The 17775-nt window shown below is 36.7% G+C and overlaps 2 protein-coding genes across 2 annotated transcripts; both read right to left on the bottom strand.

Moving 5' to 3' along the window:
• Nucleotides 1–179: 179 nt before the first annotated feature.
• Nucleotides 180–1779, bottom strand: LOC120000874 (heat stress transcription factor B-4-like). Its single transcript, XM_038849037.1, has 2 exons — nt 1458–1779; nt 180–1360 (listed from the first exon to the last, which is right to left on the bottom strand). The coding sequence occupies exons 1-2, from the start codon at nt 1704–1706 to the stop codon at nt 590–592; spliced, it is 1020 nt and encodes a 339-aa protein (XP_038704965.1). The 5' UTR covers nt 1707–1779; the 3' UTR covers nt 180–589.
• A 10830-nt stretch (nt 1780–12609) lies between these two features.
• Nucleotides 12610–15766, bottom strand: LOC119999434 (probable BOI-related E3 ubiquitin-protein ligase 2). The gene is made up of 4 exons (XM_038846996.1): nt 15614–15766; nt 15407–15507; nt 14853–15169; nt 12610–13346 (listed from the first exon to the last, which is right to left on the bottom strand). Exons 1-4 carry the CDS (start codon nt 15685–15687, stop codon nt 12816–12818), a joined length of 1023 nt encoding a protein of 340 aa, XP_038702924.1. The 5' UTR covers nt 15688–15766; the 3' UTR covers nt 12610–12815.
• Between the last annotated feature and the right edge of the window lie 2009 nt (nt 15767–17775).

Here is a 17775-nt window from a genome sequence, read left to right as displayed (position 1 = left end):
CAAAATCATAAGAAGGGCATATATACTTTCTCTTTTACCAATATTATCTTGGGATAATGGTAATAATAATGAATTAATGATGATGAGGGATATAACTGAAAGTTTGAAGATTCAAGAGAAGCATTTTTGTACCCTTTTATTATCAATGACTTTGATAAGAGAAACCCCTAGAACTTCACAGCTTTTTTCTCTCGAAATATAACTAAAAGGAAACCTCCCATCTAACTAAAGTACGTCTTTGGCTAGCCAGGTCTAGCTATAGCATTGACCAAAAACTGACTCATATACTACTGAACAACAGCAAAAGCAGCAGAACAAGAGAAACAAAAAGAGGAATATATACACACATATATATATAGCGACAGATCTGAAATAAAAAATGATAAATAAAAATTGCAACAAAGTTTGATAAATCCTCATTCTAACAAAAGCCCACCTGCATTCATGGCTAATTAAAAGAAGAGTTATGCACAAAATTGTCAAAAACACTCACACACGCAAGTTCTCAAGCACTATGATCATCATAAATATGACCCAAAAAGGAATATATATTTTTAAAAAGAAAGAAAGAAAAAGATCATCAATCAAACTAGCATGCTGAGGGAGGCATCAGATTCAACCCTAGATCATCCTTCTCCAACACCAGACAATTAGCCTTGTTAGTCTCCATACTTCCTGGACCAGTAGTAGCATACTCCGGGTGCAACCTCTTTCTGGATTGCAGTGACACCCCAAACAGCTTCATTTTGTTGTTGGCTTTGGCTTCTTCAACAATGGTCAATGAGCTCTTGGGAGTAGTGGGAGAACTATTCACCACTTGATGATGATGGTGAGGGTGCTGTGAGTAGTACTGAGGAAATTGTTTAGTGGGACAATAACCACGAATATTATTCTGGTTCAAAGGCTTTTGAATCAATGAAGGAGAAGGGTAAGTGTTACTAGGAGTGACAGGCTTCACATGGTTCTGAACAAAATAGATGATATCATTGTAAAGCTTTCTCATGTGGGCAAGTTCAGAAATTAACATATCGTTGCTCCTCCTCAGTCTCTGATTGTCCTCCGATAAGGCCGTGACCGTGACTGAGTTGTTGTTGTTATAGGTGGCAGGACCTACGACGACTGAAACGTTATTGATGGTAGGCGGCGAGTCACACCAGTTTGCCTGCTCGTCGGAGTCAGATGGAGAAATACTGACTCGGGTTTGAAAGGGGAAGAAACTCGGTTGTTGGTGGTGGTGGTTGATGGAGACTTGTGGGTGAGCGGTTTTTCTTCGATGGATGTCGCAAAGCAAATGCTTCTCTCCTTTCTTGAAGAATTCGTTGGCGAACTCCCATCTGTCCGGCACAATCTTTCTAAAACCCTAATACAAGAACCCCAAATGATCAGTAAAATAGCTAACAAATGGGGAAAGCTGAAAACGGAGTCATTTTAGAGAAAAGAAGAGACATATGACATACGTAGGTGTTGAGTTGACGGACGAAGCTGGAGAAGTTGTTGTGCTTGAAGTAGTTGGGGAGGAGATCGCGAGCGAACTCGGGTGGACGCCAAACGACAAAGGTGGTGTCGTCTTCGCCCCAAGAGACTATGTGGTCGGTGGTCGGATCGTCTACGAGTTGGTATGTCTTGGTGAGGAATGGAGCCGGTAGTGATTTGTGTGAGTCCAGAGAGAGTATTATGCCTTCGCAGTTGTCCAGCATCAGCGCCATTGAAGAAGAAGATCAAAGAAACAGCACACACAAGTAGAGAGAGAGATGGTGCGAGTGAATGAGTGAATGTGGATGGATAAAAATGATGGGGGGAGTGGGGGGTGCGAGGTACTATGTACATCGGTGGTTTTTTTATTATTTTATTTTTTACATTATTGATGATATAGTATTAGTATTAATGTATATTTTAACAACACGTGATTGTCTGAGATAGTCATCGCGCTCACTCTTAACGCAAGCGAAAGATCGTAAGTTTAAGTCTTATAGGTGTTTCCATTATGACAATTTTGCGATATGAGTCCTTGTTCAATATAGCGTGTGAGATTGTCATCCTATGTCATTTTCTGTATTGGGGCTCGACCTAGGTCTCAACTGATCCATAGGGACCCAGCGTATAAGGGTGTCACCCTGCGTTATTTTCTACATTGAGCCTCGGCCAAGGTCTCAATTGATCCATATGGGTTACGAGGTCTTACATGTGATTCGAGATTTACCAAGTTGTCAGGTAGATAGGTGAATTATACGTTAAAAAAAGAGAGTGTATTTAATTAATCAAGTGTTATTATGATTGCTTTATGTTTTGTTTAGTCCTCGGTTATGTAGTGAGAGAGAATATGTGTCTGTCTGTCTGTCTGTCTGTCTGTCTAGAACTGTGAAAGAGCCTTTCAAGACAAAACCCGTGACACCTCTCTCTCACTTTCTCTCTTTCTTTCTTGCTTTCTTTCTGTCTCTCACTGGAGAAAATCTTCAGTGGTTTGAGCGCACCACGTCATTCCACTGACGTGGTGCGCATGAACCGCTGAATGGATGACACCGGACGTATTTTTATCTTTTTCTTTTTTATTTTTTATGCCAAATCCAGATCGGCCGCTTTCAAGAACAGACGCCGGCCGATCTCATCGATGTGGATCTAAAGCGGCAGATCGGGAAGAAGTTTCTTATTCAGGTTTCTTTTTCTTTGTTCTTTCTCTCATACCTCGACACATCATGACATGGGTGATCAAAGTCAAACCCAACCCCTCTTTGCAAAGCAATAGCAAGGCCAATAAGCAGATCCAAGGCAAGTCTGGAAGAAGTGGGGAAGTGGACTCCACCAACTCCAAGGCAACGGATTTCTCAATAGGATTCGGCTCTATAGTGAGGTCTCGTCTACAATCAACTGCAGATATATAGATGTCCTCCATCATCGGCGACAAATGAAAGAGGTGGAGAAAAAAAAAACTGGCAAATAAAAATAAAATAAATCAAAGAATTATTATGCCATGTGTCAATCATTCAGTGGTTCATGCGCACCACGTCAGTGGAATGACGTGGTGCGCTCAAACCACTGAAGATTTTCTCCTCTCACTGACATTGATCCCGCGCACACCCACTTAAAATCAGGCACAGAAGGATGGTGCAGTCTGTCTTCGTGAATTGACTATGAAGCCCCTCTCTCCTCTTTAATTACGTCCACATTTTAGGAACATATTTTCCAAGCTTTTCTTCAAATGTACATCACTTCTTAATTTTGGAAACCTTCCCATATGTGTGTGCTTTGAAGGAAAATAAATTATCTAGAGGCAGAGAAAGTTAATCACAATCTCATATAATCACAATCTCATATATAATCGTTTAGAAGCAATATCTTTGAGTTCACATGCTGCATTTAAGCTTATTATATTATTGACGCGGGTCTAACGGTTTAAGTTTAGTCTCATATTGAATGTTCAAAAAACAAACTTATATTTTGTTGTTCGGTTAAACAAACTTCGATTCCTAATTCCAAAATAGAGACGTGAACCTTATCTCTTTTTTTGGATAAAGGGTTTAAACCCCTATACTTCATTCCATAATAATAAACGTTATACTTAGGGTCACATTAGCGGCCTAAGAATTTATAAACACTAGTAGAAGAACTATAAAATCGAAGAATAAGTACCGAACTAACACCGGACAACACCGAGACGTGGACCTTCACTCGAGTTACAAACTTAAATTCTCTTTACTTATTTATTTTTCTTAATAAGGGTTTTCAAGACTTTATTCCACGAAGTATCTTGAGCACATAAATATATATATTCATTCTCTCATTCCACATGACCCTGTAGTACTTACCATGCCTCTACTTATAACTTTTAAGTTTGATTGGTTCTTGGATTTAAACATTTTTTTACGACCAAGTTGAAAGTAGGAAAATTTGAGAAACAACTGTCCTCTTTTCAATTTGTAGTTTTGTGCTTGTTGTTTAATACTTCACCAACCCAAAACACAGTCTCCAATTTGGAATCCTTCCATCATTTTCACACTACTCTCAGTCTCTCATCTCTAGCAGATATATATATATATATATATATATATATATATAATACATCGAACGAAGTGACTGGATCCATTTATTTAAAAAAAGCCTGCTGTTTTTAATTGGTGACGCCACTATTTCTTCTTCTTCTTCTTCTCTCAAACTTTCTTCTTCTTCTTCCTTTCCCATCTCACAATATTCCAAACTCCAATACCATAAAAGACATGCTCTCTCTCTCTCTGGCCAGTGGCCACTACTATATGTACCTTTTACTGAATATTATTTTACTATTACATTTACTTGTAGCTCTGCTCTGTACTGTGTCTATACCCACTTAACCTTTTCTTGTAAAAAACCCAATAGGATCGAGAAGAATTTTTTGTTTTTTTTTTGTTTTTGTGTGCACCACTTTGCAATGACCAACTGGCAGTAATATTAACATTTGCACCCTCTCATTTTTTTTAAAAAAAACAGAGATGGGTTTGAGGGAAATGTTTGAAATATCTCAAACAAGACACAAAAAAAAAGAGTTAATACCAGAGATTTTTTTACAGTTAAATGTGTCGAAGTTTGGACAAAGATTTGCATGAAATCCATTCAAGGCAAAGGCAATGAGTGTTAACGGAGGAGGGATCCTATAAAAGTAAGTAGTGGATTGATTTAGCAATGAGTGAGGGACATTATGAGTAGGGACACAGACAACAAAGTGAAACCCATATAACCTGAATCAATATATACTAATGATTTCACTTAAACTTAGATACTCAAACTCATTATTTTTATTTTGATTCTGATTAATTATTCCAAAAACAAAAGTTAGAGAAAAAAAAACTGCCCCCTAATAGTAACTTTTTTAATTACTTTCTTTTTCTACTTTATAGGTAAAATATTTTTGATTTTTTAAAAACTATCTCCAATTCCCCAACAATCTTGTTTGACAAGCCAAATGCTTCCCAAAAAGCTTGCAAAACAAGAACCCAAAAAAGGTAATTACCATTTCATGATGACTAATATGTATATGTGCTTCAAAGTGTGTGTTTATATAATTACTAATTATTAATTACTAAACCCTAATTAAACTTTCGGCTCAAAGGGAGTTACTAGGTTAATTACTCCAATGTCAAAGTTAAGCCCTAAAGTTTTACCATGATTCTTCACTAATAAAACCAAAAAGAAAATACAAGTCCTGTAGAGTTAATAATTACTAATTATAAGATTGATCATAATCAAATTTTGGTGAACAAATATGGGGAAGGAAAGAAGAACGTGAATTTATAAAGCTCAATTCAACATCGGCTACCTGAATAGATGTGTCCCTCATGGCATACATGCGATACCCCAAAACCCTTGATATTGATCTAAATACGAGAAAATATTCAATGGTCATGGTACGTCATGTTATACGTTGATGGGGTGTACCATAACCAATGAATCACGATATTTCAAGGATTGTCATGCTAAGTCATGGATGATTGGAATGAAAATAATTAATTTATAGTTCAAATTTCAAATAATTAACAACTGCCCTTGAAATGATACAATCCACCTATAAAAATGTTGTAATTTTATTTGTCTTGGTACACCACGTGGATTTGCCCACCCTTAGTTACTATTCTGATAAGAACCCACAAACCTTCTAATTCAACTTTTTTCCTTCGTATACCATTCTCTCTCTCGGTCTTTCTCTACCATTTTTTTTAAAATTTCATTAAGCTTGTGCTCTCCCTGCAGCTAAATTTGCAGCGACTACCACGGAGACAGTAATAGTGCATTAGTACTCCTTTTATGTTTTTCTTCCTGATGGTTCTGCATATCAGCATATGTGTACGTATTATGTATGGGTTGTGTGTGTGTGTATATATATAGGCATTCTTGTGATTCATATTTTGTTTTTATCCTTGATAAACATGGCATATATTGCCACCACTCTATTCCCTTATTTATGTTACATGCTTATTTATGGGAAATACTTCTCCTTAACTCTTCCCCCAACATTTATCTCTCTACATTATTATATATTTCAATTTTTTTTTGAAATACTATTATATCTTTCAATTACTCCCAACATATTTCAGTATCATTAATTATGTTCGATTTTTTTTTTGATAAATCATTAATTATGTTCTATATAAACAAATGTCTCTTCATTACTTGGATATATCAATCGTACATATCCTAGGTTATTTAATAAAGATTTGTTGGAATTAAATCTAGCTATAATTTACGTGCTTGAGAGGGGCGAATCACACATAAAATACTCCCTTCAAAATTTTCATTCAATATTTATAGAAAGTATTAAGTGCAATCTTAGCTTATATGCTTGACTAACATCATTATAGCATCCAATTATCAATGGTTGATGAGGTGGGTCCAAGAAGCATTCAGTGGGACCTATAAATCATTGATGAAGATGGGCTAGTTTGTGAATATGTAGCAAAAGCATGAATAGTTAATATTGCAAAGCATTACGGCACTTGCAATGGTAAAGTGTTATTGGGCCAACAAAGATATTGTTTTTTGTTGATGTGGCTGCATTGTGAGACGTGTTTTGCTTATGTGACTGTATTGGGAGAAGAGTTTTGCTGATGTGGATGTTTTGGTGTAGTTTTGTTGTGGATAATATGAAGGAATGAAATGTTGTTGGCCTCCATATTAGGTGGGAAGAGAAAGTATATAGAAATTTGTGTTTTGCTGATGTGGCTGTATTGGAATATGTGTTTTGCTGATGCAACTGTATTAGAATACGTGTTTGACTTGACTTTTTATGTAATAGAGGTGGGATCCAAGATTAATTTTGTTGGGGACATTATCAATTGCACCATTGCAAGTGCCCTAATTTTCAAGAAGTAGTTTTGCTTGTGCAGTAGTTAGACAGAGGACAATAACATGTAGAGAGATGGGGAGAGAGAGCGCAGTCGGGATCCACGAACAGGAGTGGCTTTAATTTTTAGCTATAACTCTCTCCCAAAAACACGTTAAATCATGGCTTTGTTTATTTGAAAATGATATATCGGAGTTTCGGAGCCCCTATACCGGGACCCACATAATGAAAATCTAGAAAAACAAAAGGCTGGTCTTCTCTCTCACACATACACAAACACAAGTTTGTCAGCAACTTGTACAGATATCCTGAGCGAGCCCCACCACCACAACGTCCATCCATCGCTACCAAAATCACCCAAACAAACACAAACTTCTACACGTTGAATAGCCAAGAAGATTCTATTCTATATATATTTTTTTTCTTTGTTCTTGAACGCAGTTAAAAAAAAACCCTAAAAAGCCAAAGCCAACCCCACCCTGCCACGCCGCAACCTCCTCTCTCTCTCACATGACCACCGCCGATTCCCTTTTCAAATTTATTTAAACAATGTATTATGAGAATTTCAAGGAGAGACAGTTTAAAACACAGAGCGAATACTGTTAAAAATATATATTTTAAATAATTAATCAACAAAAAAGAATCAAAATCTCTAGTATACACGACAAGCTGCAAGGGTTCTTTCTTTCCTCTGTCTCTTCTCTCACGATCTCTTTTGTCTGTTTCACTGAAGCATGCATCTCCCAGTGAAAAGGATATGATATTATTATATGGATAGTCTTTAATATTGTGAAGAGGAGAAGAGAAGAGAAGAGAAGAGAGTGAGTGATATGAGTCACGAGGGTGCACGAGGAAGTGGCACACTGATATTAATAGATCGGACAAGATACTCGTTTTGTCTTTCTTCTGGACTTATTACATTACGTACAAAATGACCCACACTTAATTTGTCAATATTGTGTATATAATATCATGTTTTGTAAAATTAATTAACATCAATGTTCCTCCATTGGAGATCGTGGAAGATGCTCTCTATAGACTTGGAAAAACCCCCTCTTTTTACATGTAGGTACGGGTGTGTAAATCTCCGAACCGTTACCAAGCTCGGCTCGTTATATTTTTGTAGGGCTTGAGTCGAGCTCAGGCTTGTAGGGGCTATAAAAATTGAGCTAGGGCTCTATTCGTTAAGAAATATCAAAGCTCGAGCTCGGGTAGTCAAGGGTTTGTTTATGTTAAAATTTTAAAAGTTGAATAATTTATATTGCCATGAATCAAAATAAGTTTGCCTATCTATTTAGAATAATACATATTGTATATTCATATTTTATATTAAATAAGTAGTCACTCGAATTTACAGGCAAAAGCTTCCTTATACTCAAGCTCGGCTCGTTTAATAAACGAGCTTGAAGAGAGACTCATGCTTAGCTATTTTATTGAATGAGCCGAGCCCTCAACAAACCATCCACGAGAAGCTCGACCCATTTACAATTAGATAATTCTTGAGACTCCCAAAAAGTGACCCCGAAAAGACTCTAATTTAATATGAAGGGTTGGATGTGAAGTGGGTCCTATATATGCTTTTTAATGCCACATAGATTTGGGGGACTTTTGGGGGTCTCTAGCATTGTCCTTCACAATTTTACACCCCTCTTAATGTACGGAACATTAATTTTATATATTGTAGACATCATTTGACAAAAGAGTACAATGTAATGTAGTAAGAGGGAAAATGATACACTTAATTAGGAGGAATCCATATATTAATTATTGAAGTAGTATACCTTGAATATATGAAAATGAAGTGTTTGTACATATATGTTTGCATGCGCAAGTTTTGTACCCCTAAAAGACATCAAAAAGTGGATTCCTTGAAAATAATCTCTTTCAAAGTAGGACCAATTAAAAGAGGTTTCTTTAATTTCTATTTAATAAAAAATAATTAAAAGAGAGTAGCTAGCTTGCATGCATGGCCTGTTACATCTTATCACTAAAAGAAAGCACATTTTAACATTTTACTTTAGAGAGAGCCTCTCATGCATTAAAAGAAGAGAGCAACAACAACAACAACAAATGTCTTCCCTTCCATTATCTAATATTCTTCTTCTTTTCTCTCCCCCTTTTATTTCTCTTCCTTTCCGACTCTCTTTCTTAAAGCCATCCCTTCAACTTCTACGTGAAAAAGACTCATTTGCTACTATATGTTTTGTTGTATTTGAAAGGATATAATCATTAGTATATTCTACACAACATATATGATGCGGGGATCTGTAATTTTCCAGAATTTGAAACGTATCCAACGGTTTAGAAAGTATGCCACATCACTATACCCTATTTAATTTGATATACACCATGTCACTTTGTCTTATCATTTCTACACCATTAGATACAAGTTTGATTAGAGTATGTCGAATTGTAGAGTTTTCCATCCCAACATATATGATGATGAAGTTGATGTGAGATAGGACCCATAAATTCCACTAATGACATGCTTTTTAATATTGGTAGTAGTACTATTAATCATCAGACCGTTCATATTTAATCAAAAAGATGGTCCAACATTAATTCAGGTTTACATAGTACAGAAAACATGATTAACAACAATGTTATGACCTAATTGAAGACATGATTATTAACAAAGTCCACGAATGTCAAAAAGGATACAGATCGAAGGAGAATGGTGGTTGTAGTGTGTTCTTTTTTTGGGTAGATTTGATAGAGGGAAGGGAACATAAGGCTGTTGGATCACATGCACATCACATTCTTTTAAATTTTCTTGGTCTCTCTTCTTTTGATACTACACTGTGGTTTGATCATGATCGTTAAAGAAACCAAACCAAAAAAGAAAGGGGTTTAAAATCTAAAGGTCCCACAATCTAAGGCTGCTACTATATACTAATACACTCCTCAATCCAAGGGATTCCCTTGTTGATTATTATCAAAGTCCCTTTTGGGTCCCTCCATATCATCATTTCATGCACATATAGATACATATATATATATATACACACATGAAGACTCACCTTCTTTAAGTTCATTACTTGCAAAGCAAGGCCTTAAAGTGTCCAATTCCTTTTTCCCCAATAATTCAACAACTATGTGAAAATGGAAACTCTTGGCCTCTCATTGGAATTCGGTGATAATCATATATAGTAATATATGGATCTATCAGTTTATAATATATATTTTTTGTTGGAATGGTGAAGATGAGTGTAGCAACTCCCTGCAAATGTAGGAGGTTGTAAGTTCAACTTTCACGCCCAGGAGTTTCGGCGTTATTTCCTTGCATGGGACATGAGAATTCTTCCCACATGAGCTTCGTCCCAATTTCAACTATCGTCAGCATAATACGAACTGAGTTGACGGCCTGAGTTTAGATTTGGCCTAACTGTCCGAAAGTCATGTTTGACTGGGAGTTCTAAAAATCAGTTTATAATAAATTTGTCATTTTCTAGTTTAATTTCTGATTATTCTTTCAATTAAATCAGTATATATAATTTCAATTTTGTTTTGTTTTGAAATGTTGTACTTATTCTTCATTTTCATTAATTAATAAACGATCTGATTTACCAACAAAAAAGTATTGATGATGATATAGATATTATTGCCAACTAATAACCCACTCAAGGAAAGCCTCTTTTAAGGCAGGTGGTTCAATCATGTCAAGCAAAAAAAGCAAGCTTACAAGCGATTTGGTGCAGATCACTCAACCAGCGCAAAACAAATATTGCTGGTCCCTTTGTTGATAATTAATTATCTGCTAAGTACAATTGTTCATACGCTAATTTATTCACATATCAATTAATTAAGTATCAAATTTCAATCAATTCTTGAACGTATCAAAATAAGCAATTAAATAATTTGCATGGCTCTAATCATTCATTTTCATGTAATCGAGAACAACTCGGTAGGTGTGGTTTCTGGATAACCCAATAAGTCAAATTCAGGCCTGGCTAGACATTTGCAAATTCGTCTCACAGTCTGATATATTAGTTAAACTGAGGTCCACTGAAAACCACTAGAAAATAACTCCGCTAGCTTAGAATCGAATTCTTGATTTCAGGCAAGATCCTCTGATTAGTCTAGAGAGATAATCAGTTATGTTCTTACGAAGTGGTTATAATTTCTTTCCACTTTGATGAATAAATCATAAAGGCTAGTCAGAAAAAAAAGGGGAGTATATATGATAAAAGACATCAGAGGGTGGAGCTGAAAGGAGTGCTTATACACACACAAACACATATGGGATATATCGTTTAGAAGGCAGTACTCAGTAGGACATTCCATCCAACTCTCTGTTGAGGCGCATGGTGTCCTTTTTTTCCCCGCCTGCAAGACCTGAAACTCTATTCTGTTTTTTCGAAAAGAAAAGAGATGAAACAATAAGACAAGATCCTACACATTTCTTCTTTTGGTGGAGTGAATAATAGCTTAATTTGTAAATTGGTATCTTTTTTTTTTCTTCTTGATAATCCATGCATGCTTCACTTGTAATTTGGCATGCTGTATTGAATATATATATGCCATCTCTCATTTATATTTCTATATTCCTTACCTGGTGCTTGTCAAATTTCTCCTGCAAAATTTCAAACCATATACATAAAAGGTATAACTAGGCTTATATGTGTGTGTGTCTATATATATATATATATATATATATGTGCTTGTGTGTGTATATATAAGTTGAGGTTAAAAATGGAATAACTTTGACTGTCATGTAAGCATGAATATGTTGTGGAGTAGTAGTTTCAAAAGACAATTGAAGGATGGTGCTGGTGCAACATCTGATAAAGAGATCCGAAGTGGAAGGTAAACCCCACTAAGGCGAGAAAGAAAGAAGAAAGAAAAGAAGAGTAAAAAACAGCTTTATAGGGAATAAGGATTAGAGAGTTGGATATGATTGAACTCGACTCAAGTAAAGTCACTCATATATTCTTCCTCAGATTTGTTCACCACTTTTATTTTTCCACTTTTATTTTAATTTAAGTCAATATATATATACATAGATACATATGTTTCTTTAGCTGGTGGAAGAGAGAGAGATAGAGAAGGGCATTGACAAGACAGAGATATCGGCTGGGGTATGCGGTGGGAGGTGGAAGTGGAAGTTGAGGTGGAATTAATGATTAATATATAATATATAACCAATAATAGAATTAAAGAGAAAGGGGGAGAGAGAGAGCGAGAGCATGCAGATAGTTGTAATCATGGAAGAAGCATATTCACTTTACTCTTTGTCATCACTTTCTAAGGCATGATTAGTACAAAAGTTCTTCAATCTTCTCTCCATTCCCTTCAAACACACACATACACATTTCCTGATTTCCATTCCTGATTCACTACCCTCCTTCACTTTCTTTTCTTTTTCTCTTCTTTAGTATTATACCCTTTTTATGTTACTATATATACATAATTAACCCTAAGTTTGCTGTTAGACTCTTGAATTACATTTAAATTAGGAATCTATTAACAAGTAATATATATATATATATATTATATCCTTAATAATACAATGCAAAATTTTTAGAAATTATGGACCTGGCCACCTGAATTTTGTCACTTTGCGACAACTGTACCATCATCTTTTAGTAGGGAAAAAAGGGCAAGAAACTAGGTTTCAAAGGATCAATTATTATAGGAGGCCTTTTTAATTATTATGGAAGCCATCTGACCGCTCTACTTTATGAAAATTGTGGAATTTTTTTTATTTAACTAATTATTATATCTATTTTTCTGGTTAGTAATTAGTATTCTCCATCTCATACAATGAACAATGAGAGAAAACAGTCAAAACACAACTCATGTACGGCCCCTATATTATTGGGCTCAAATGGAGACACGCAGTTACTTGGCTGTTTGGGCTGAACCGGCCCGCAATGCAACCCAATCTAGTAACGTTACAGCCCAACCCCTTAGAACATCGGGGGTGATGGTGCTGTGACGGGTTATATGCTAAATGCATGCAAGATGCCAAGATCAGTATAGTATTAAAGCTTTTACATATATCCCATTACACATATACTTCTATGCCAATGTACTTAGAGGACTGACACACAGGACAAAAGCTACGCTTACTTTCACAATCTTTACAGAGGCAGAGATGCTTACAAGGTAACAAAAGCATGCAGACTTCCTTCACTCTACATATTCTGCAAGTCATCAACTCTTTCATGTCATTATGGTGCTCCCTGGAGAGCAGATGGAAATCAAGGGTACGGCCATTGCAGCATGAAGCTGAATCATCCACCTCACTATCACCACATCCTTCTTTACTATCCTGATTTTGGGCATAGACTTGCTGAAGATTAAACTTGAGTGCACTAATCATGTTCTCATTGTATCTGGCTCGCTGTTGCCAAGCACTAGCTTCCATGGACACTCGTTCTATTCGCTCTTCAAGTTCCAAATTCTTCTTGTTAATGCTCTCCACCTCTGCTTCTTTTTCACGGAGCTTTTGAAGAATTGACTTTTCCACATATGACACAATTTGAAGTTGGCTAGCCTGAACCTTATCCAAGATAGCTTGGCGTAGCCTGTCCCCCTATCAATAGTATCAAAAAAAAAATGTAAGTAGATAAAACTAGAATTCAAGAATATATTAAAAATCAGAGACAATCAGATCAAAATCTAAATAGAATCATCTTTTACCGACTACAGCTATTCTACTTAACAGTAAACTGTTGAGGATAGGGAATATCAACAACGGGGTTTGAATCCCTATCCTCTTGGATGAGGTGGTGGGAACATAGCCACTTGATTTAGTGGCTGTTCCCAGGTTGACTACTGCTAATTGGGTGATAAAGAAACCGCTGATGCATCGTCCACACACAGGAGCTTATTTTTTAATGCAACAAAAACAAAAAACTTACAAGAGGTAAATAAAAAAATTAATCTGCAAAAATGTTCTGGAAGTAGTATTCTCTAACTTCCAGATCTTGTTTTTATTTTTCTCTATAGCATAAGCTATTTATTAGAAAAGCACATAATCAATATGCTACTACATGCACAGAAAGCAATAGTGACAAGGCAAATAATCAAATACAATATTACTACATGCTACATGGTACTTATCAATTGTTGCTGCCACAAGCTCATATTCTTCTCCCTTAACCTTTTGATATTCAGCTTCCACTGCAACTAAACTCACCCTTGTCTTACAACCAGCTTCTACCTTCGTCATTCCAAAATAACTATTTCTTCATTAACTCATTGGAGTCGAGTTCTTGAGGGGGAGAGAAAATTGATGCAGGAAGCCATTAGATTAATGAGAAATCTTTTCTCCTTCGGGGAAAAGATTTCTCACTTAATTAGTTTCTTTAAGTCATTAAGTTTGCATAGGTCAATCATATTTAGGAACCCTAATGTTTCCTTAAACCAATGATTGTAGACCTCTATTTAAAGGCTTGCTTGTCTCAGAAATAAAAGGAAGAGAGTTTTTTATGCAAAGTTTCAATAAGAGAGATTCCTTCCACGTTCAATAAGAGATTGATACACGCTTGGTGAGAGGCTGAGAAGGGAACATGAGTTTATCCAACCCTACCTGAGAGATGTTCTACTTAAAGATTTGACCAATGTTCTTTTTCGCTAAACACTTTGTTTCCACTTGAAACCTAGAAATTGGGAATTCCTGTCCCAGGGTTCTTGATTTGGGATTACAGTTTCTGATTCACTCAATCCTAAACAAATTCTATATCAGCAGTTTAAATTCTACATCATGACAGGACTTTTAAAGGATACTTACAAGCCCAACATAATTATAAGCAAAACATGAAAAACCTACAAGAAGCAATTAATGGAATGTGGAAGTAAGGACCTATTTGTGTATCATATAAGTTGTATTTTTATTCAAACCATCATTACCCTTAGACTCGTAAAATACTATAAGTGACCCAATAAATGGCAGCAATTATTGGATGTGTGTTCATTTCTGGTAATTGCCCAAGACGCTACCAATGAATATGGAAACTCATAACTTAATAGTGCCCCTGAACTGAATAGCCTGAACTTAACCGATCATAAAGCTAAGGCCTTGCATAAAAAACTATACCTGTACTTCGAGGAATCTATCAATCTCTGCATCCTGTCGCTGTAACTCAAGATCGATGTTATCACCAATGAGTGACAGCAAAGTCGCGTCACCTGAGGTTGCCACACGTGTATTGTCAAGAGACAGACCTATACCTTTTGACCCTGATTGAGCTTGCAGGAAATCATCAGATGATATCTGTGAATTGTTTTCCAAAAAGTCATGTTCCTTCAATTGCTTATTCTTGGGTTCCATAACAAAATTCCATTGTAAATCAGCTCCTACATCACTAACATCGGTCACAGGGACGGGACTAGGTGCAAACCCTGCCACATGAGCTAGAAGAAAAATAACAGACATGAAACACCCACATAAAACCGTTGAAATGCTAGGTATTCCTCCAATTTCAAAACTCTTCGTCTTTCATTTGTGATAGATTAAGCTTAGACTTGGTTCAAAAATGTCGAATACTAGAAGAAACTGGGTTTCATGAATATATTACTTAACATATCAGCCAATAAACGCAGAAGGTAAAGAATTAAAAGAAACGAAATTTAGAGATAAGACATATTCACAGGCAGGTACGTAGGGAGGATGCTGAGACTGATCCGGAAAATTAGCTGGGATGTAACCGGTAATCAGCGGCGAAATCTGACCGTCGGTAGTGTAAAAATTTCTGCAGTTAAGATAAGAGAGAATTGAATTTCAAGTTCAATACCAAACTCGTTACAAATAGTTAGGGTTTTACAGGAAATGAAATTCAAGTTCGATTTTGTAATTACCTGAAGTTTCTGGTTTGTTGTTGCTGCTGCTGAGATTGGTAGCTTAGTTGAAGGTGGTGTTGAGGCACCGCCATGGCAAAGCTTTGAAGAGAGAAGTCGACAAGGGGAAGAGAGGGGAGAGATGGCTTCCTTGATATGGAGTCTGGCGAGGTGGCACCGTGGCGGATGAAAGAGATTCTTTTTATTTGCTATTAAATCCCGTAACTATGGAATATTTGTGTTATTACCAATACTATTTCGCTAATTAACCAATTTGACCCTTGGACTCTCTTGACTCACGGGCTTGGTGCCGGCCCGTGTATGTCCACTTATGGTTCTGGCCTTCTGGGTCCATGAACTAATAAGCCCAAGTAACTAAAAAGAAAAGAATGCTCTTTGTTTAAAAGAAAAGAGAAACTAGAAAGAGTGGAACTGGTACTGGTACTGGTACTGGTACTGGTACAGGAATAGGAATGTTTTTGGCCCAAATTTACAACCAAGTCTTTAACCTTCGACAATCATGCAAAGATCACACTGAGAGTAAGTTGTGAAGCTTGACATCAGTGTAGTGTTGGTCGCAGAAACTCTGACAATCAAATTAGTTGACAATGACGAGATTTGTAGTGAGAGAAGTGAAGAGTTTAAAGAGAGAGAGGGAGAGCAGAATACTTACAAAAGTTATATCCTTTTGTCAGTTTGTGGTAGGGAGCCTTTGTATTTATAGGCCCTATGATCATGTGATGGGCACGAGGACTCTGAGCTAGCATGCAATGGGCCAAGGTGAGACGACATGCTGGTGAAGGAGTTTCCTGGGCCTTGGCCTTGAATGTTGGCAGGCCTTGGAATTATGATGAGTTGAGAGCATAGGTTGTGCGCTTGTTGGGCTCGACTGAAGCTCGTGTAAGCCTTGTTGAGTGGACAACCTAGGTTGTAGGCCTGTTGGACTCGTTTAAGACTCACGTGGGCTTTGTTGAGTAGACAACCCAGGTTGTGGGTCGTTGGGCTCGATTGAGTAGGGCTGGGACTGAGTCGGTTTTATCGGCCATTATCGGTTAATTGACCCATTATCAACCGACCGACAATCAACCATCAACCATCAATCGACCCACATAGTCGGACCGATAATATCACCTGACCCATGTATAGATGGGTTGGTTAATGGTTTTTAAAATATCGTATCGTCGGTTGGCCGATAATTATCGGTCAACCGACTATTTTAAAGAAAATAAAAAAAATAATACTAATAAGTTTAGTTTTGTTATTATTACCGGTCATTATCGATCAATCAACCCATCTATACATGGATATAGAGTTTAGTTTAGTCAAATAGAATTTGTTTCAAGGTCACAACCTTATCAATATTGTCCATACCTTAACCAACCCATCTATACATGGGTATAGAGTTTAGTTTAGTCAAATAGAATTTGTTTCAAGGTCACAACCTTATCAATATTGTCCATACCTTTTATTAGATAAGCATATAGAGTCCATTGTATTTTTCTAGCATTCTCCGGTCTCTCCAGACAAGGAAACAAAATTCCTTTGAAACAAACCTACATTTTGGCGAAACCCACATAGATATATATTTCCAAGTCTCTTCACCTCTTACTCTTAAAAAAGATGTACATTCATCTATCCTACAGTAATATGGAAGTGCAATTACAGAGAGAACCAAAAAGTACTCCTGGTTTCCAATATAAGACCTCTCATTCCTCAATGCAATAGGAGACTAAACAACAACGCAACTACACATGCAAGAAGCTAGGTATGGCTAGTGGGGAAGTAGTGAAGAGAGCCAAGTGTGGGTGTTGTGGGATGTGGGAGGAGTGCACCATTGGATACATAGTTTGGGTGCAAGAGAGGTTTGGTGGTGTGTGAGTTTGTGGCCTGTGTGAGGAAGCTGTCAAGGATGAGCAACAACGGCTCGGCGTAGGTGTAGATATGGCTTTGAGGGCTTGTGCTATGTTTAGAGAAGCAGCAAATGCTGATCCGGACGCTCAAATCGTTCCGTTCATTGTTCGGCTGATCAAGAAGATCATGTCTTCTTCTTCGTCCACGTACTACTACTACTTCAACATCCATCGTGTCCTAATTATTGGCTACAACAAAATGGGCAGGAGACATTGCAAATGTTCATGCCGTACAACAACAATCATCCATGCATGTATATGCATTTACCGTAA

Source organism: Tripterygium wilfordii, chromosome 6, assembly GCF_013401445.1.
Source record: "Tripterygium wilfordii isolate XIE 37 chromosome 6, ASM1340144v1, whole genome shotgun sequence".
Classification (NCBI taxonomy): Eukaryota; Viridiplantae; Streptophyta; class Magnoliopsida; order Celastrales; family Celastraceae; genus Tripterygium; species Tripterygium wilfordii.
Note: the sequence above shows the minus strand (reverse complement) of the source record. Positions and strands in the feature narration are given on the sequence as shown.

Coding starts and splice junctions, on each gene's coding strand:
- LOC120000874 (XM_038849037.1), bottom strand. CDS start 1,706: ATGGCGCTGATGCTGGACAACTGCGAAGGCATAATACTCTCTCTGGAC. Junction 1,361..1,457: donor TCCGTCAACTCAACACCTAC/GTATGTCATATG, acceptor TTCTTGTATTAG/GGTTTTAGAAAGATTGTGCC.
- LOC119999434 (XM_038846996.1), bottom strand. CDS start 15,687: ATGGCGGTGCCTCAACACCACCTTCAACTAAGCTACCAATCTCAGCAG. Junction 15,508..15,613: donor CAACAAACCAGAAACTTCAG/GTAATTACAAAA, acceptor TCTTAACTGCAG/AAATTTTTACACTACCGACG. Junction 15,170..15,406: donor TCCTCCCTACGTACCTGCCT/GTGAATATGTCT, acceptor TTTTTCTTCTAG/CTCATGTGGCAGGGTTTGCA.